Source organism: Juglans regia, chromosome 11 (assembly GCF_001411555.2).
Source record: "Juglans regia cultivar Chandler chromosome 11, Walnut 2.0, whole genome shotgun sequence".
NCBI classification, from domain to species: domain Eukaryota; kingdom Viridiplantae; phylum Streptophyta; class Magnoliopsida; order Fagales; family Juglandaceae; genus Juglans; species Juglans regia.
The window spans coordinates 10,684,927-10,706,515 of NC_049911.1; the positions used below are offsets into that span (position 1 = coordinate 10,684,927).

Below are 21,589 nucleotides of genomic sequence, written 5' to 3' on the forward strand. Positions count from 1 at the left end.
ATATTTTGTAAAAATCATGCAAACTACTTGGCATTACTTGTTTAGAAGAATATAAACAGATAGGTGCAAAATGGAATATTATTTAACATAGACCTAAGAAATAATGCTTTGTTGTGTACCAGGCAGTTGCGATACAACACTTTGTGGTGTAACATGCAGTATTACCGAATTTATGAGATTTAATACATCTTCCATACGTGATGTTGCCTACATTTGAATACATAAAAAAATTAAATAACTTAAAAATAAATGCATTAAAACTAAATCAAAATCACATTATCGTCATCATTCTCCAGTACTACATCATGATCATCAGTTACTTCCTCATCATCTCTAACATTTGAGGTATCCATGTAATTACTGTTTTTCGAAAAAAGTAGTGGTCGCTGAGTAGATGTGCTTTCTTCCATTTTCTCCATCAAGAACAATCTTGATATATTTAAACACAACATGGAAAAAAAAAAAGTACTCAAGTTAGGCAAGGAAAAGACAGAAAAAGAATATATTTAAGCAGTTTGATATGTAAACCAGTTTACAAATTAAAAGATAAAAAAATTGTCCTAAGTGCCTTTTTTTCCTTATGACACAATTCTGTTTTCTCACTAACCAAACATGAGATAATCTCACTAACCAAAGTATTTGAGCATAGAGCACAACATTTGAAAATAATTTTCAACAGAAAGCAACATCTTTGCAATTAATCTGGATTTTTTATGTTTCAAAAACAAAGAGTCTGGAGTTTTCAATGATTGTTAATCATCTACACCTTCCCACTAGTTTTGGGTTCGAGTTCAAGCAACCGAGCAACCCATTAGAATTATTATATCTAAGTCACTTTTTTTCTACGACATGAAACACCACCAAGGCATGCCAGCCATTCAGACCTTCCCTACCACACTAGAACTGTGTCAAGTGATCCAGGTGAACTTACCAAACTCAAGCAAGTGATGTGCAAAAGGATGGCCACTATTCTTGCAATCGATCTCCCTCCTCGTTTCCTAGAAAACAAGAACTGCAAACGACCAAAATGGAAGAAAAGATAAACGAGTGAGGTAGAGCTTGAGAGCAAAAACCTTGAGAAAAAGGGAAAGAAAATAAACAACATGTAGTTGTTCCGTCGATGGTGGAGGAAAAGGGAAAGAAAACAAACCTTGAGTATGTGACTTCGTCGATGGTGGAGGTGGAGGTTTCGTCGATGGTGGAGGAAATTGGGTTGTGGTAGTCAACGATGGTGGAGATTTGGTCGAGGGGGAGTGGCAGAGGCGACTAGCAGTATTGCAGAATTTTAAATATTTTCATTTGACTTTAGGTTGCAGAAGAAAAAGGGATAATGTAATCATTTATAGCCTAAAAATAAAAATGGAGACAATCTAATCATTTTATACATTGGGACATACAGTCCTGTAATACAATCCTCTTATATGTATATAGCACTTCTTTATTATAAATTCTCAAGTCTGTTACGACGACAAATGGACCGTCGCTAAAAGTTGAATACTAAATACAATGCGGAAAAACCCCCCAAATTTCTCTCTTTCTCTTCTTGTCTCCATGTTTCTCTATTGCTCGTGGTCTCTATAACGGTTACCTGGCCATCCCTCTCTCCTTCTAGCCAATCAATCAAATTAAACTGTCTTACAACTTTCTCTAAGTAATCAATTTGCGCACTGCAAATATCATTTTAAATTTTTATTTCCAAAACAAACCCTACGTGGCATAAGTTAGAACCGACTCATTGTGCTTCTCCGCTCTAAAACCCTACTCGCACACCACCACTACGGTATCTTCGAAAACCCTAATGGCAGCGAAAACCCTCGAAGAATCGGACGTGGGAATCTTCTGCTACATCTCAAAGCTCCCTGGCTTTCGTGGAATTCTCAAACAAAGGTCTTAGAAGAAATCTGATTACTCTATTAGTTCATTTCTTGGTCATGCATTCGAATGATTTACCTAAAGATTTAAAATCACTGCTCTTCTTGACCGTTGAAAGATGTATGAAACATATTGAACTGAAATTAATACAAAAAAAAAAAAAAAAATCCTTTGTTATTTTATGGCTTGATGTCTACTAGTTATTTTCCTAGATATTTCTTGTCCTCTGTTTTCTCTCTCTAACCAAAGAGAGGGCTTGTTTTTTTTTTTTTTTTTTTTGCTGTTTTAATATCTGCATATTATATCTAATCTACGTTGCTGTTTTTTCTTCTTGGCTTCGAAAGAATTAGCCTTATTGAACGACTTTACCATTCTTGTAAACTTTTTAATAACCATTTTAATTTCTTTTATTGTCGTCTATGTATTCACATCGTATTACAAAGCAAGTTCAATTCTATGGCATTTCCGTACGATTCTACATCATTTAGAAGAAAGTTGTAGACATACTCTTAAGCCCATCAGACAACTATTTGGTGCTGTCTCGTAGTTTTTTTTATAAGTTGGTGCTGTCTTGTAGTTATATTAATGGACTCATCTATTTCTTTCTCTTGGAATTTGATCTAGGTATTCTGATTTTATTGTAAATGAAGTAGATAAGGAAGGAAACGTTGTTCATTTGACCTCATTGGATGCTCCACCAGAGGTATTTAAGCTTGATATTATTTATGGATTGGTTTCATTTTATACTTTTAGTCTTTATTCTGATTGTAGCATCATTTTCTAATCTACTCAGATCAGTGAGGAAACCGTGACAAAGATAGATGATACAGCTAATAGTAAAAGTTATGCTTCTGAAGTTGATACTTTTAGATCTTTAGCTGGTGACTCTGATGCCAAGCGTTTGGAAGCTCTTATTAGTCAAATTAATACTGGTGTTGAAGAAAGTGTTTCACCAATCATTCTCTCCCCAGATTCTGATAAATCTCATCGAACGGTTGGTTTTGGAGTTTGGACTCATTTAATTCATTTATAGGTCTTCTTTTTCACATCCATTATGTTCCATATGTGTCTGGTGGAGCTTTTTCATGACTTTGAGAAAATCGCTAGTTTTGGTGAGAGACGAATTTTGGCACATAGTTTTTGCTAGGTCTATTCTTCGTGCAATTGCACCTGAGGATTGGAGTCATTGGACCAACCATTCCAATGATTTGCTTTTGGTTGAGGACTTTTGGGGGGGGGGGGGGGGTATGAGCACAGACAAGTTAAGAAAAGAATGCATGCATCTCAACTGACTGAACTCAAACCTAACTGACAGGATCTCAGTCAAATTGGTTTGGTTTTCTTTATTGTGCTGCCAATTTAAGTTTGGATTTAGGTTCCAAAAATTCATTGCCATGCCCAGATTGTTTAGTTCTGTTTCTGACTACACTTCTGTAAACCTAAAGTTCAAGTCTTTCACCTAGTTCCATGTTAAACATGCCCTTAACATTCACTTTTTTGTGTCTTTCAGGCAATGCACAATTTTTTTAAGCAAAATTTCAAATTCCTTGTCACCGATGTGGTTGATGGACCGGATGCCTCATCAAAATGCATCCGCGTGAGATTAAATACAGGAGGTCATAAAAATAAAGGCAGAAACTCCAAGAAACGGAAAGAAAGAGTCGATATGCCCTTTGATAGCAGAGGCTCCGAAAATTGGTCAGAGACTGATGGCAAGTTCCTGAGGTGATGTTGGCAAAGTTCCTTATTTTCTTGCTATACTCTTATTCATCGTTCTGCCAGTTGAATGTTTCTTAATGATTTGAAGTCTTCGTGCATTAAAGAACCAGATCTAGCCTGGTTTGTATATGGTTTTCATGTTTGACACAGCGAAACCCATTGAACTTGCATGTATGAAATGTAGAACAGCATCAGATCAATTTCTTCTTTGCACATTCAAGATTTGAACTTCCATACCTCCACTAAGCATATTCACGACATGTGTGTTTTAGGTGGCGTTTGAGCAATAACTGAAATATCCTGTCAATATAAATACTCAGATTTCATCTTTACAAGGAGAACAAGGAGACACAAGAAGCCTTAGGAGTGATAGGAAAAATGCTTGGCATCCAGGTATGTTAAACTCTTTTGTATTGGAAATGGCTTAGTTCTTATCATTGGCTCCTATCTATGATTCATGGGACATTTTTCTCTGAGAATTGATGTTAGCATAGACTATACATCACAGCAGATAGGGATTTAAGGCAGGTTATTACCTAGAAGACCTTGTTGTGCCCCAAGGGAAGACTAGATGCCAGTTCTGTCCACCTCTTTCCTTTGCACAAAAACTGAGTTATTGCACTCTTTAACTATATACAGGTTTGGGTACTGAGGTACTCTCAGAATATCTCATTACTATTCTTTATTTTATTATTTACTTTTCAACTACTTTTTACTACTATTCATTACTTTTCACTACTATTTAATATTTTATTATTACTTTTTCACTACTATTCACAAACATTCTCAAACAGTCTCAAACACTTTCACTATCCAAACGTATAAAATATAGAAACAAGAAATAATCAGAATTTTAAAGGAATTCTTGAAGAAAACTTTCCTTAAATCTGATTAGAGGTTGCACAAAAGGTTTGCAGCGTCTAGATATTCTTAGGATTTGGATAAAGGCTGTTGAAGTATTGTTGTGCTAGGGAAATTAGAATATCAAACTGAACCAATTGATGGGGATAATTTAAAGATTATTTAAGATTGAAACTTGATGAAAACTCTGAAGTTCTGTCACCAATAAGTGACAGCAGCAAGAGGGAAGAAAGTTTGCAATTTAAGGCCTGAAATCTGGAGTTTTAAATCTGGACAAATTTAATGACAGGCGTTCAGATTTGTTTCTAGAGAAATTTGAAGGAAAAGGTTGCCGGAAATCAATGAATTTCCTTACCCCTAGGATACAACAACTTCTAAAAATGATTTCTAATAATTTTTTTCTCTTACCAGTGATTGAGAATAGAGGGCTGACAGTTTGGGGAGAGGGTGTTTACGGTTCCTTAGATGGCTAGAGTTTATTTTTAAGAAGGGAAATGTAACGACCCAAGGGACCCAAGCCACACTTGGCCTATATTCCAAAAGAACTAGTCAAGGTTACAATTGGAGCTCCTTTAAATCACCATAAAAGGTGAGAACTTCTCCTTCTCCAGAAACGTAGAATCTCATTCATTAGTTTCCTATTCTCAATGCAATATCAAGAAAAGTCACAAAGTTAGCTGGGTGTATTATTTCTTGGCTGGCTGCAGTTTTATTCCAAATTTTCCTATTTCAACATCAATAAAATATCTTCTTACTTATAAAAAAAGTTTTATTCCAAATTGTCATACTTTGAAGTCCCTTTTGTAAGGCTGAAGGTCATAGAGGAAGACATGCATGAAAGATGTGCTTTCTAAGATTCCTAACTCAGGTAGGAGAAGACTCCTAGTTTCTTAGAAAAAGGACTCTTAAAACGTAACAAGTATATGCTAGATAAACTTTGTAATTTTCAGGACTCTCTAAGAGCCCCTTATGTACTATGTGCAGCCCTCAGTAGCTCTTGCAGATAAGTTTTAGGACTTCATTTGTGCAGCTCTCATTCGCTCTTTAAACCAACTTATCTTCTAATTTCTACTGTATTTTTTTTTTCTAAATAGACGGAGTTTAACAAATAAAACATAAAGAATCTCTTGACACCATTATTAAAAATTCCTTTCTAGAAATCCAAATTCTAGATATGGGAGGAAATTCTTAATTTTCAAAATATAGACCCGAGTTTTTGGGGTGTGACAGTTTTGGATAAAAACCAGACAGAATGACCATTTAAAAAAAAAAAGTAAATGCAATGATTAAAACTTTTTTGAGAAATTAGGGATTATTTTCCATTTTTCATTTGTTTTTTAAAATCTCTAAACAAATCAATAATTGAGATGGCTCAAAAATGTAAAACTTGTTAATCATTTTTATTTCCCATATTCCTTCTAAGTTCATTCTAAATTTTCTTTTACAGCCAAGATCATTTGGGTTCGCAGGTACGAAGGATAAACGGGCAATCTCTACTCAGATGGTAATGAATTCTTGCCATAACTACTTGTGTTGCCTTTGAAAGTTGTTTGGTTGTTTGTCTCTTCATCTATAATGGATGCATGCAACAACTTTTTTTTTTTTTTTTTTGAGTCCTTTATTAACATTCTCATATGCATGTAGTTTTCTTTAGCCAAATGTGTAGACAAGCACACAATTTTCTTTAGTGAATCAATGACATAGGCAAGAACTTGGTTAAATTAAAAAATGAACACATCCATATTCTTCATTTTTAATAACTCTGGAAGTATGTATGTTTCAAAAATGGATTTTACGTTTCCCTTTCCATGACCTTTCTTATACCCATCTCCGGCGCTCCTCATTGGAGTTAATCTCCCTACTCAATTCTGGTTACTTTCTTTGACTCTTCTCCTCCTTTTCTTTCTGATTTCTTGATGCTTCTCGTTGGAAATATCCTTCCTTTTCTTTACTTCTCTATTAGTCATCTTATTGGAGAACTGAGTTGATGTCGGGTGTTAGGAGTTCTCGGGTGGAGTTTTTGTTTTTGTGAAGGAGGGTGGTAACCGTAGAAGAGTAGGAGGGTTCTAAAATCTATCTATCTTCAATCTTCGACGGCATCTTGGGTGGCTGGGATGGTGGAGGATTGTTTCAAACATCCATGGAAAGCTGGTTTCTTCAAAAAGTTACGGTTGGATGTTGGTGTTCTCACTATCCAATGTAGCATAAATTCGAGGGGCTGTTACTTGTTGATAACTGAGTTCGGGAATGGAAACAATGGGTGTGTTTTGGCTATTCCAAAAGGCATTAACAGTCAAGGTTGGGAAGGTTTTGCTTATAACGTTCGAATGGTTGAAGGTACTTCATCCTCTGTTTCTTCAACTGAAAATAGAGTGAAATTCCCCTTGTTTAGTTGAAGGGGAAATGGTGGATCATCTGTCGTGGTTGGGCCTTCCTCCTCCAAAGGTGTGTCATACGCGGCGGTATTGAGGAGTATGGTACCTGCTCCAGCAGAGGACGCTGATCGGAAGTTAAAAAAATAAGTGAAGGATATGCTATAAACAGAGTGGGCGAACTACATGCTGACAACTGTTAGCTTAAGTTGTCAGATTATTGCTCGGTAGTGGGGGACATCGAAGGGATGTTGTGGGTAGTGAAGGCTGAACTGTTGGGGGTGTAGGAGAGGCGTGAGCTTATGGCCAAGGTTGATGTAGGATTGGGCTCAATTATGAGCTTGGGCCGTGGGCTGGATGGACCTGTTTAGACTGGGTTAAATGGAAATAGTTTGGTGGTTGGGCTGAAACTGAAGATGGGCTGCCCGACCCAAATCTAAGGGCCTGTTCCCGAATGGAGAATCAAGCCAGCATCTGGTTCCTCCTCAGGCCTGAGCGTGATGTCTCCCGAGGCGCCGCCATCATTTGTCCTCCCGGCCGGCACAGACAAGGTCATTGGATGTCGGCGACCCTCTGGATGACTCGTCGGAGCATGTCTCTGCTCCATCGAGCGAGATTTGTAGAGGAACAAATAAGGAGACTGCTGAGGTTGCCTTAGAGCCCTTAGGGCCAGCACAGAAAAGGTTGCTAGACGTCGGCGACCTTCTGGATGACTCGCCGGAGCACGTCTTTGCTCCATCTAGCAAGATTTGCAGAGGAACGACTAAGGAGATTGCCGAGGTTGCCCTAGAGCCCTTCGGGCCGGCATAGTAAAGGTCTTTAGACATTGGTGACCCTGTGGATGACTCACCGGAGCACGTCTCTGCTTCGTCGAGCAAGATTTGTCGAGGCACGACTAAGGAGACTGTCGAGGTTGCTTGAATCGAGTTCCTTCCTCGTTCTGTTGCTGTAAATGGGTTGCCACAGGTATTAGGAGGCTCTTTGCAGCCCATTGTTAGTTGTGGGAGTCTTATTGAGGGAGTGGGGATGAACATCCAAGATGAGTCCGAGTTATGCGAGGATTCGACAGGGGTTTCCTCCTCTTCTGAGAATGTACTGGGGGTTGCAACTAATGGGTTTGGGAAGGAGCTTGATCTTCAGTTGGTTTGTAGGGAGGTAGAGGAAGGTAATGCTTACTTTCACCATGGCATGGATGGGCCAAGGGACGACCTTAACCCTTTATGTTTGTTGCTGCTTGGTTCACACTGGGTAGATTTTCAATCAGATTGGGTCCTCCAGAAAGTTGATGAAATAAGGGAATGTGTAGGGAAGAAGGAACCTTCTACTGCTGTTCACATTAGGACCATATACACCGGCAAAAGACCTCTTGTAACCATCATCCGCATTAAGAAAAGAATAAGCCACCAAGAATTCCTTGACATACTCCTTGATCAGATTGGCCACTCGCGTATCCCACAACAATAGGATACCTCCCGATTTAGAGTTCAGATAAGCCCAATCAATATGATGGTGCATATGGATGGAGAGGAATTGTCAAAGGTTTGAGAATCGTGAATGGACAATGGACGAGATTAGAACTTTATTTCTATATACTTTATTCCATTGGTCAATTGTAATAGACTTTAATAGCATGAATGTACATGATTTCCTTGTATCTTTAGACACTCATGCATAGGTGTTGCTCTTGTATATGTCTCGTGTACTTGGCTTCGCCTATTTTAATAAAATTCTTGTTTACTAATAAAAAAAAGGACATATCTTAGACTTGGCACTTATAGCCAATGAATGCCTGGATGGTAGACTTACTTTAGGAGGACCAAGGTTACTTTGTAAATTGGACACGAAGAAAGCCTATGATCATGTTGATTGGAAATTCTTGCATTACTTGCCTGAGAGATGTAGTTTTGGGTGGAGATGGTGTTCTTGTGTAGTGCATTGTATTTCTTTAGGTCACTTTTCAATATTGATGAATGGCACGATCGAGGTTTTTTTCAGTAGTTCCCGTGGTTTGAGACAGAGTGACCTATTTTCCCTGTTACTCTTCATTATTATCATGGAAGATCTAAGCAAAACGATTTCTAGTGCTGCTGATGTCGCTTTCAGTTTTGGATTTTCTGCAGGGAATAAGAATCTTAGCACACTCAACATTTCTCATTTATTATTTGCAAATGACATTGATATTGTGTGGGGAAAAATCTAGGTCATATCTGATCTTTGAGGGCACTCCACCTATGCTTTGAAACTGTTTTTGGATTGAAGTGAACTAAGCAAAATTAGAGTCGGTTCTGGAGGGAAACGTTTTCAATGTGGAGAGAGGGCTAGCAATTTGAGGTGTAAGGTATCTTCTTTGCCCAATGATGTACCTTGTCCTCCTCATGGGTCCCTCTTTCAATTCAAAGTCTATTTGGGACAGTGTGATCGAAAAATTGGAGTGGAAAGTGGCTGGTTGGAAAATAATGTACTTGTCTAAATGATGGAGGATCACCTTCACAAGCAGTCTTTCAAATATTGGTCTACATATGGGGTGGGGTGGGGTGGGGTTGGGGGTGAGTTGAAAAACTGACAGCATTCAATCAAGTTCTTCTAGGGAAATGATTGTAGTGCCATCAACAAGAAAGGGAGGCTTTGTGGAAGGCTGTAGTTTGTTGGGGCCTGCTGGTCTGTATGTTTATGTTTATTTGTTTTATATCAATTGTTAGTAGACCATAATAACTTTTGGATCAGTAGCCTTTATGTATGGAATCCAACTCCCAACTTCAAATTTTAAGGTTTTTTTTTTAATTATATATATATTTCAAAGCCCTATATTATACTGTCAAAAATGGAGAGTCTATGCTTATTAGAATCATAGATCACTGGCTGACTTGGTAGCATATGCGAATTTTTCATATTAAAATATCCCATGTATATGGGGGGGAACAGGGAAGGGGTTAGATTTATCCCAATGGTAGCAAGAGTAACAATAATAGTTATCATGCTACTACAATGGGTATAGTAAGCAAAATAATACTCAATGAAGAAGCAGAGATTGAATGGGTTAGCAATTACTTGTATAAAAAAGGGTTAGCAATCAAGTTCGGGCATAAATATCGGATGAAAGTCTTGAAGTAGTACAAAGTTTTTAGTCATTTCACGAAAGATGCTTCAGTAGATTGGTTCTTTTTGTGTTTCCAGGTTACTGTTTTCAAGCAGCATGCAACTAAAGTAGCTGCTCTTAATGCAAGGTTGATTGGTATCAAAGTCGGTGACTTCTGGTAAGGTCAATGAGTTTTGAGTTCTTGTTTTTTTCCTGCCCTTTTGTTGTATAATTTATTCATATGTTATAGCTGAGTTTTTGTCTAGCTATGTCAGGGAAGGACTTCTTCTTGGCCAGCTCCTGGGAAACCGATTTACTGTCACATTGCGGTAAAGGGTTTTTCCCTGAAGTTATATTTTCATTGGTACTTTCGTTGGTCAACATCTCATCTTATCCACTCACTGCACTCACGTATCTTCTCAGAGGAGTTGTTGCAGATTCTGAAGATACCATCAAATTATCTGCAGATGCCCTGGGAAAGCTTGGATTTATCAACTACTTTGGTTTACAAGTACTTTCTTAATCGTCACTCATAAGTGTGTATTTTTTCTTTCTTATTTTTATGTTGGATGTTCAATTGAACAGATCGTGTTATATAAGTATTGGTGAGTAGTGCATACTAATTTTTGAGCTAAATGTCAATTAATATACTTGAGGTAAATTAAACCTTTAAAATTTCTTTGAAGTTCCATTATGTGGCAAAGTCCACTATGAGTACACTTGTAAAAGACTGCAAAATCATTGTCATCCAGTAATGTGCAGCCTGAGATGTCCTATGCCATGCACCTTATGTTTGTATAGTAGATGCAGGTTTTGTTTCTTGTTAAAATAATTTATTTGAAATATATGCAAATGAGTTCAGCGTTTTGGAAGTGGTTCTGTGCCAACTCACCTAATTGGGGCTACATTACTTCGAGGAGAGTGGAAGACTGCTGTAAGCATGATTCTCGATCCAAGAGAAGGGGATATCCTTTTTATTTTACTTTTTTTTTTCTGTATCTTGTGAGGGGAATTTTGTCTACTCAACTCTTTCCAACTCACGAGGTTTGTTGCATACTCTCAATTGCATTACAGGAGCAAATGTTTTTCTTAACTTAGATTTATAAATACAACGAAATCCTATAGCAAAAGCACGAGAATATTACAAAGAAAGTAACGACATTGAAGGGACTCTGAGGCAGTTACCTCGGCATCTGGTTGCGGAAAGGGCTATAGTAAGATTCCAACTTTGGTTGCCTATGCATGTCTGTATTCTTGGATTATGCTAATATTTAATGGCCTTGGTTTTCATGACTTTCTTGTTTCCATTTCTTCTAGTGTTACCTCGTGATTACCATTTTGTGTACTTGGGCTATGCCTATTCTTATTAATACAATCGTTTACTTATAAAAATAAAAAATAAAAATAGTGTCTTGAGTACCACTTTCTGCTGATTAGTTTCTTGTAGTCTAATTTGTTCATTATGTCAAGTCCTTTCCCTACCATATTTGCTGCATTCACTGCATTGCCTGTTGGGTGTTCCCCCATATCTATTTTGATTTTCATGTATTCTGCTTGATAGTTCCAAAGAAAGATTCATGTTGGTCCTGATAATAGCTTGACATTTCTCGTTATGGTCTCATACAGTTGCAGTGCTTGAAGAAATGTCCTGGTAACTACTTGCAGGCTCTGAAAGCTATACCTAGGACATTGAGAATGATGTAAGTGGTTATTCCAGCATATGTTGGAATTTGCTTTTCCCAGTTGGTCTGGCCTCAACTAGAGTAGAAGTGCAGGTGGAGATCGATGGAATGCCTAAATTGACAGTATCTCATAATTCATTTGCTTGGGTATTAACATTATGTTTGGCAGAAGAAAATTGGGGGGAAAGGAAGAGTGTGGTGGGAAAATGGCTGGTGGGTGGATATCATCTTTATCCTTTGTTTTGTTGGGTAGAAAGTGAGGGGTGGGAATGGAGATGGTAGGATTCCCTAATGCTTTTTTCAATTCTATGCTTACTCTGCTCTCTCTCCTTCACACACACACACAGACACCAGTGTTCATAAAAGCACGCTCTGCTTATCAAAACTGAAGCGCATTTAAAAAGCATGTTTCTTTGCGCTTTTTGTCTGAGCTTATGTACCATGGCACCGTATGTTATTAAGTATTATTAATAAACATTATCAGGTATTTGTTGATATTGAAGAATATGCACATACCATGGTGCCACGTGTTGTCATACGTGATGTATATGCTTTGAACCTGGTATAATAGTCCAAGTTGGCTTTCTAAATGGATTAATATTTAATTGCTTATGTTAGCTAGCATAAAATTAAATACCTAGGGCTGTAATCGAGCCGAGTTAGAGCAAGTAGTGCTTGGTCAAACTCGGTTCAATTATTAAAAAAATAAGGCTCGAGCTTGACTCAAATTTGAATTGTGTTTTTTTGGATGCTTGAACTCGACTCAAATAAGACATTCTCATGTTCAAACTCGACTCAAAACTCGACTAAAAATAAAGTCAGGTGCTCAATCAAGCACTCCACTTGACTTGTATATCATTTTTTTTTTAAATTGATTTTTAAAATAAAAAAATAAAGTAAAAGAATATTGTTAGTCACCATTTACAATTAAATACAAATTTATTCTTCAATCACAATTATTGACAAATACGATTAAATGGCTAAAGACTATATGGCTATTTGGCTCTTATCCAACTCTAATAAATTATGCTTGTATAACATATCAGTATATTTATAATATTTATATAATTATACTCATAAATTAGTGAATTATATATACTCAAATATGTTCATCATAATTTTTTTTTTTTTTTTTATCAGTATTCATAATAACTACTATATATATGACATATATAGTGAACTATATCCATATATAATGTGATTTATTTTGTGTTAATATATATGTGTATGCTAATATATGAGCGAGCTAACAAGTTGAGCCGAGCTTTATACGAGAATGTTCACGAAATTTAATTGAATCAGGTGAGTTTTATACGAGTTTGTATTATTTAATAATTGAGTCAATTTATTTTCGCTAACTACCTATTTAATAATCAAATGGAGTCAAATTCAAGTTTAATCAAGCCAAATTCGAGCTGCCTATCGAGTAGTATTGTTTATTTTCAGCCCTATCAATACCTACGATTCTTGAGCTTTTGGTCATGGTCTTTTTGGTATATTTTAATTCAACCATCTACTTCTATTTGATTATGGCTATTGAATATCATGTATGTGTATAGTTTTAGTTTAAACTTTATGTAATTTTTTGATTAATTAATTTTAATGTTGCATAATCCTCTAATAAACTGAGTTAGTAGGCTAAATAAATTACCATCTTTCTATTTAAACCACTTTTTTTTTATTGTATTTAATATTTTTTTGTTATTATATATCATTTTTAAAAATGTGTAATTTACTTCAATTAAGTGTGCCTAGCGCTTTCACCAACTTTGAGACACTTGCGCGCGCCCACACACACACACACAAGCAGAAGCATAAATGAAGAGAGGTGAGAGAATCATATTTTCATTTGTTACTTTTGGTAATGCATGCTGCCTAATTGGTCAGGTATGTACATAGTTACCAAAGCTATCTGTGGAATCATGCAGCAAGCATTAGGGTGCAAAAATATGGTATGCTGTCATCTGTATATTTGGACTATAAATTTCTAATTCTTTCTTTCGCCGTTGCTGTGCTACCATTTCATCATTTTCATTGCCAAGGTGACTTTTCATTTAAAAATATTCTTCAGTTTTATTCTACCATGTGGCAGGAAATAATCAAGTTGTGTTGGGGGACTTGGTATATCGTAAAGGAGATGATACTGAAAAGGTGACAAGACATGTCAATCCTGAATGCGAAGATGACAACCATAACGATGTATATGATTCTAATAATCCAGATGAAATCTCTGAAACAGATGTTCCTGAAGAAAGAAATAACCTTATAAAGGTTTGATGTTCTATCATGGGTCTTTGATAATTTAAAGTTTTATGCCCCTAACAGCTAACCTATCCATTTGGTTGTGCTTCTAGTAGCATCTCCTCTGATTCAGTTTAGGATTGTTCTTTTTCCTTTTATTATATATAGTATTCTATAACTATGCAATCCCTTGATGTCTGTTATTTTTTGGATGCCAAACAATTGAAACTATTTTTTGGATGCCAAACAATTGAAATTCTACTCTCTCTCTCTCTCTCTCTCGGCACTAGGAGCCCGGAACAAAGTCCCGACTAATTCCGGGCATGCACAAGCCCTCGGCAAGGAGTTTCTCGCAAGTGCACCTTGGGTTATTTAATGGAAAATTCCCCTAATCTGATGGCCCGTAGAAATTGTTTGCACCAAAAGGTTCATACCTTAGACTTGGGGGGAACATATCACCAAGACCAAAGGCTCTTACCACTGAGACAATCCCTAGGGGTATAATTGAATTTCTATTCTTAAACAATTTACATCATTTTACATCCCTGCAAGTTATTATGCTGGAGCTATGTTATAGCATTTTTTTTCTTACAAGTTAACGAGGAAGAAGCACAAATTCATTGGCTGCTCACATCAATGAAAAATAAGTCTCTATGGCCATTTGCTTTTTTTGATGCTTCCCTATAATATCCAACTTAACTTAGAGGGTGTGCCTTGAGCAGTGTCTCCTCTTGTTCAGGTTGGTTTAATTTGTTTTTCCTATTCTGTCCTATGGTTTCTTTGAGATTTTATCTAGAAGAAATCTAAACAAGTATATGAGTTCCATCTCACAGGTTACAAGAAATAAACTGCAGATTCATTCATAGCTGCACATTTAGTATAAATAAATTTTCCAATTGTGATTGGTTTTTTAAACCTATAGAAGATCAATAAGAGCCATTCAACAATTAATGTGGTTTTACTTTGATCTGAATGTCTTTTTTGTTCTCTTCCCCAAAATATTGTTTTTTTATTGTGCTCTTCCCCAAAATATCATAAAGTGTTTTCTCAACTGCGCATAAAAGTAAGGAGTTTTTTTATTCAAAATTATCAAGCTTTTAGTAGCATGATATTACTGCCCACAATATGGGGGGTCTATATTCCATCACGTTGGAATGGCATGGTCTATCGGATACATCGTTAATGGACTACCTGAACTTTACTTTAAGTTAAAGTTTTTTTTATAAGACCTGTTAATCAATGATTTGGTAATTAATTTCTTATTGAAAATCCATTGCTTACAATATATAGTTTAGATTTGGAAAATACCTTGGTATTGTTTTGCCTCACCTAGGGCTACCACAATTCATGTCAACCCTATGGAATCACACATTGATTGTGAGCCATCAACTTCCATTTCAATACACTGATAAACTTGATGTGGACATTTTCTTTGATTTCCCTTTATGTTCACCTTAGGAAAAGGCAGTGTGAACAGTAATAGGTTGAAAGTTTTAGAATATAACCTTGTGTGTGAACAGAGAGGTGATACCTTTGAAGATTTTAACTAAAGATTACTTTACCACTTCCAGTGACACGCAGTCTATGTAAGCTGTAAATGAGTCTACTCATATATTCTATCCACCAGGTAGGTGTGCATGACACTCTACTTGTCAGAAAAAAAAAAAAAAGTGCATGCTGCATATTGTTTACCATTTTATATAAGACAACAATGTGTGTTCTGAATTACCTTAAGTATAATCTATTTAAGGTTGGCCTGCAGGGGTGGCCAACCGGATTGAGAAGCTATTTTGTGCTTTCTTGTGTGGTGGAATGGGAGAGGAAACTAAATTCCATCTCGTTAGGTGGAATAAAGTTTGTTCTCCTATTTCGAATGGAGGTATGGGGGTTCGTAACTCGAGGATTTTCAATAAAGCTTTGTTGGGGAAATGGTTATGGAGATGTCAATATGAAGGGGAGTCGCTCTGGGGGGAGGTAAAGGGGCTTATGGTGTCTTTGGAAAGTTCATTAGAAAGGGTTTGGAGGGTTTTGTTAAACATGTTAGTTATGATGTTGGAGAGGGTTCTAGGACCCGTTTTTGGTTTGATATTCGGTGTGGTGATCGAGCCCTCAACAGGGTGTTTCCGGCTATTTTTCATCTGTTTTCTGATCAGCGTGCATCTGTTTCTGATTTGCTAGTCCATTCTAATGAATCCTTTCAGTGGGATGTTTGTTTTACTAGAGCTGTACAGGATTGGGAAGTTGATGAAGTTTTAGATTTTTTTTTTTTTTTTTTGTCTTTGAGACTTGGTGGTAATGATGGGAATAGGATGTTATGGAAGTCCAAGGGAGTAAGAAGTTTACGGTTCATTTGTATTATAAGTTGTTGATTGTTCAGCATTGTCCTCCTTTTCCTTGGAAGTGTATTTGGAGGTCTCATGTGCCTTCCAAAGTTGCTTTTTTTATATGGACTGCCTGCCTCTCTTGGGAAAATTTTGACGACGGATAATCTGAGGAAGCAAGATCTTATTGTTATGGATTGGTGTTTTATGTGTAAGAAGTATGGGGAATCTGTGGATCATTTACTTTTGCATTGTGAGGTGGCAAGGGCTTTGTGGGATGGAGTTTTTAGTAGAACAGGGTTGGCTTGGGTGATGCCTTTGATAGTGGTTGATCTTCTTGCTTGTTGGAATGGGCTATATGGTTGCTCTCAAGTGGATGCGGCTTGGAAGATGGTTCCTTTGTGTCTTATGTGGTGTATATGGTTGGAAGGGAATGAGCGGTGTTTCAATGATAAGGAGCGTACTTGGGGGATCCTCGGAATTTTTTTGTGCACTCTTTATTGTTTTGGTTTTCTGCTTTAATGATTGACGGAGGTTCTGCTCATGATTTTTTGTTGATGTTTTCCGCTTCTTAGAATGTATTTAGGTGTTTTCTTTTGTATACTTCCTGTATACATGGGCATCACCTTTTTCATTCAATTTAATAAAATTATCTTCCTTGTAAAAAAAAAGTATAATCTATCTAAGTACAACTATTTAATCTCATTTTGACGCATGGAAGCTAAATGTGATGGTATTCTGGTGGTTGTGCCATCGGTTATTTGTCTGATTATGTCACTGTTTATATGATTAATACTAGGTGAGGATATTAAGAGAGCTTTGTTTCTACACATTTGTCAGGTTGTAACAACTGAAGATATTGTTACTGGAAATTATACAATTGAAGATGTTGTCCTCCCTATGCCTGGGTGAGGAAGGACTAACATTTGTCTCCTGTTTTGACTGAGTCCTAATTGTTTTCACTCTTTTCTGACTAGTCTGTTGGTTGTTTTGGCAGTTCTAGGGTAGTTTATCCAAATAATAGCACTGCCAATGTGTATCATGATTTGGCGAAGAAGGTCAGTTATATTTCAGTGATATTATTCTTATAATACAGTTTTATCTTTAGCTGTTTTATCTTTTATGATGTCTTGTTGCTTGCGAATAGTATAGTATTTGAGCATCTGGGCTGGCGTATCAACAGATTACTTGCTTATTGCGGGCCTATTTTTGGTTTGTCTTCTAAACAAAACTCTTCTGGGCCTTGTGACTTTTATAAAGGAAACATACTGCCAGACCTGGTTTTACTAAGATATTAATAGGTTTACAAAAACTTTGCCTGATATACATGTTAATGATCGTCCAATTTGGTTAAGTATGGAACCGGTAAGAACAAAGAAAAAAACTTTGATCTTAGCTAGCCAGAAGGCCGAGAATGGGGTTGTGGGCCATAACCTATAAGGACAAAGTAATTAACTGATATATTCTAAAGATGCATAGAATGTAATAAATGTCTGACTACAGCAAGCCAACCAAGAGGTGTCTGATTGGAATTAAAGCTTATGCTGTATTAAGACCATTTCTCTGGTTAATTGTTGTTAACTGTATTGATCAGGATGCTATCAGCTTGACGGAAAGTGTACATAGTGTCAAGTAGGTGGCCACAAACTCTCCTATTCTTGGTGAATCCCCCTCCTTCCCCCCCCCCCCAACACACACACACACTTCCTCCCTCTCTCCCCCTCCCACATGCACACTTGTTTTGTTAGTTCTTATTGCAGTTATGTACATGGGTGATTTTAGGGAATTCTCCATAACGAATATGACAGGAAGTTATAGACGGGTGTTTCAAAAACCAGTTGACTTTGAATGGTATGGCCCTGTAGTTTCCGAGATGAAAATCACAACTATTGATTTTCAGATACAACTGTACACCAAAAGCTTTCTTTTCCATTTTTGCAGGGAATTACTTGAATATACTGATGGTGATATACCATTAGTGGAGACAGATTTGGACAAAATTTCCGATTATAAACCTGTGAAGATGGTTCGAGTTGAGGACCCTGCTGATGGAAATGAGGGCAAAATTGATTGTGTAAAACAAGCAGAGGGTGTTGAAGATGATGATGAGGCAGAGGATGCAGGGGAAGAATGTTTGCCAAATATTGAATCTCGTTGCCGCTCTAATTCTCAGAAAGCCCAGATGGCCCTGAAGTTGAGCTTTACCCTGCCATCTTCCTGTTATGCAACGATGGCAATAAGAGAGCTTCTTAAGACCTCAACATCTGTATGTACTTCATTGCAAGTTTTCTTATCTGCCAATGAGCCGCTTTATATTACTACTTTATGACTAGGGGAAACTAAGGGCCATCTTTCCAATCTACCATAAGGGCCATATATATTTTATTTGCCAGTTTGCATATACAGTGTGTAAAGGCACATTCAGGGTTAATGCCATGGTGTAGATATTGGGGTCTTGTACCTAGCCTGTGTATATGCGGTTTGCTGTTGATCTGTGGTATGGTATTGTGTGATACCCTATACTAGTGATGAGTGTAAGTAGTGTATAGGATCGCACTTTGTTTGAGAATGAGAAGTTTTTGCTCTTTATAATAATTTCAATGGGGCTCCTATTGACTAGTCTTTTCGGAGTATAAGCCTAGATGCGACTTGGGTCTCCCTTGGAGCTTTACAAATAATATCAGAGTCAACCCTAATCAGAAATGTGGGACTTGAGTTGTGCCACCTATGATGGAATGGTCTAACAAGGACATCGGGTATTTAGGGGAGGGAGATTGTGATACCCCATGCTTGTGATGAGTGTAGGGTAGTGTATAAGATTTCATATTGTCTGGAAGATAATTTTTTTTTTTTTTGTTTTTGATGACGGGGGAACCACCCCATGACACAGAGCCCTTAGGACTCACCCATGGAACCTAAACCCTTGGGGAGACTAGCACAGCAACCCAATGCCATGACCTTCCACTTATATCGTAGTTTGATCCCAGGGGAAATCAAACCTTTGATGTGCGGCTTATGCACACAAGTTCACCCTTACCACTTGGGCTACCCACGGGTGGGTACTTGTTTTCTTGATTCCTATTCTTAGCTATGAAATTATCATGCAAAAACTCACCTTACAAGGAACTCACCTTGCTTTTTATAATGATTCAATGGAGCTCCAATTGTACCATTAATTAGTCTTTTTGGAGTAGGACCCAAATGTGGCTTGGGCCTCACTTGGAGCGTTACATATTGAAACCTAGCCTATATTCACTAACAACAGTTCTGGCCGCTATCCATCTTAAATTGGTAAAAATATTATTTCTCACCCAGCTAAGTCATGCAGTGAATATGCAACACTCCTGTCATTGTATGCGGGTTGATATAGTGGTACGGTAAATTAACTAATCCAGGATCAACCCCAATTCGAATCGATTTGAAAGCTGATCTTCAACTAGATCTGGATATCTCAAACTGAACTGTACTCATGTCAAACCATTGCTAATGCCAATCTGGTTGATTTTGAGTAGCCAGCTTTACATGCACATTTGTAACTTGTTATTTTCTGCTGCAGGTTGCATTTCACAAAACATTAAACTAGTGGCACATTGTTGCCCGGTTGATCAGAATCCTACTGATGGTTTTGTAAGGGACTAAAGTACTAACTTTTATGAGTCGAGGAAGAACTAGCGGAGGAGGAGAAAACAAGGGACGCTCAATACTGCAATGCGTTACAGATTTTTATGTATTGTCCTTTTTGTTTTAGGATTTAATCCTCTTGATGTTCGCTGGATTCATGCATTGACTTGTGACAGCAAAACTGAACTATGCATTCCTTATTAATAAACTATTTGGAGCCTGGGAGTGGAACCAAGAGACATTTTTCCAGATGATTTGGCATTTTTTTTATTATTTATTTATGAGTAATTTTACATACAACTGTGAAGTGCGTAAACGCCGTGTAATCGCTTTGAAAAAGAGTGAGGTCTACTATTAAAAAAATAATTTTTTTTTTTTTTCACGTAGATTTAATGTTTTATTTATTTTTTTCAAAGCGATTACATGACAGTTGCATAATTTACAGTTACAAATATATTCTCTTTATTTATATACCCATCTTTGTTCCTGTAGATTTTGTTGTTCTTACCATGACGTGTAGGGCATTCCAGGCATTCATTGTAGATTACAGTTTGTCTGGAGGCTTGCCGAAAGTAACAAGTTTATCTGCAAGAAGTTAGTGAGAAATACACGTTGCTTGGTGAGATAGTTTTATACTCTCTCATGATTACGTAATTATGGTTTCAAGGCGAGCCATGAACTCGAGTTATAACTAGAAACAGCCTCCCTCATCTTGAAGCACTGAAGGCATGAAAATATAATCTCGTTTGTTTTTATGACTCATTCCAATTTATCTCATCTCATCATTACAATTTTTTTAAAATTTTTACACAACAAAATAAATAATTTAAATTTTTCAAAATTTTAAAACTGTCCCAGTGGAGTTCCGCTATGGAATTTGTTCAGTGTCTCGGAGTTTGGACTCATTTTAAGGGAGAAAGATGAAAAAAATTATTTTCATCAAGTTAACAAATGGTGCAATGCTCTGTTTTTATAGCACCCTAGTTAAAATTGCCCAGCACAACACCTAAAACCCTTGTACAACTACCAATATCATGAACTTGAAGTAGTTTACAATTAGGACAATAATTTAAGCAATCATTCATAAACAACTTTTTGCCAAAAACCCTTTTCATTTTTAAGACCAATTCGAATACTATCTTCCTTTGGAAGGGGTACGTTAAATCCATTTTGAAACAGAAATGAGAAAAAAAAAAAAATGGACCCTAATTCACACCAGTCATGGTGGTCAAAAAGTGGCATGAATGCTAAACATGCATCGACCTACATATATATCCGATCGTAACAACTAGAGATTTGTAATAAATGTCCTTTTCAACAACTCGTAGCGCAAGTTGCACAAGAACTTGCGGCTTGCCCCACTAGCTCGTGCTTGGGATCATAGACTCTATGATCAAATTCTAGACTGGTAGATAGGAATTGATCATCGAGTTTTACTATTCATCATTTTTATATACTATATATTACACTTATTTTTATTTATTTTTTTTAAATTAATTGAATTCTTCTACTCATTATTTATACACTACATATTTGGTAAGAGAAAAAAATAAAAAAATAAAAAAAAATGATTTATGGTGTATGATGCGTGGGGATGATGAGTAAAATTTTTCTTGATGATTGCCAAAATGTTTCCATTAATTTAAGGCCCGGGAGTTTCATTATTTTGACAATATATGAGTTGGACATATATAGAAACCCAACTTGATAATTTAGTGCAAATTAAGCCGAATTATTCATGGATGATAACCGAGCTTGAGTGACAAAAATTACCAGCTTGAAAAAACAAAATCCCAAGCATTTTATGGTTGATGTCTCAATAAT

At 36.8% G+C, this 21,589-nt stretch overlaps 1 protein-coding gene across 2 annotated transcripts; it reads left to right on the forward strand.

Annotated features, from left to right (window-relative positions):
• The first annotated feature begins 1,578 nt into the window (after positions 1–1,578).
• On the forward strand, positions 1,579–20,016 carry LOC109005500 (multisubstrate pseudouridine synthase 7). Of its 2 annotated transcripts, XM_018984465.2 has the most exons (20): positions 1,579–1,887; positions 2,497–2,575; positions 2,666–2,866; positions 3,383–3,597; positions 3,912–3,984; positions 5,900–5,956; positions 9,999–10,078; positions 10,167–10,229; positions 10,324–10,411; positions 10,763–10,865; positions 11,011–11,114; positions 11,527–11,600; positions 13,470–13,534; positions 13,675–13,853; positions 16,985–17,052; positions 17,142–17,202; positions 17,739–17,776; positions 17,927–17,995; positions 18,086–18,410; positions 19,701–20,016. In XM_018984465.2, exons 1-20 carry the CDS (start codon positions 1,799–1,801, stop codon positions 19,725–19,727), a joined length of 2,058 nt encoding a protein of 685 aa, XP_018840010.2. In that variant the 5' UTR covers positions 1,579–1,798; the 3' UTR covers positions 19,728–20,016. The 2 variants fall into 2 exon arrangements, with proteins under 2 accessions (XP_018840010.2, XP_018840012.2); XM_018984467.2 differs by lacking the exon at positions 2,666–2,866 and having other exon boundaries at positions 1,581–1,887.
• Positions 20,017–21,589: the final 1,573 nt, after the last annotated feature.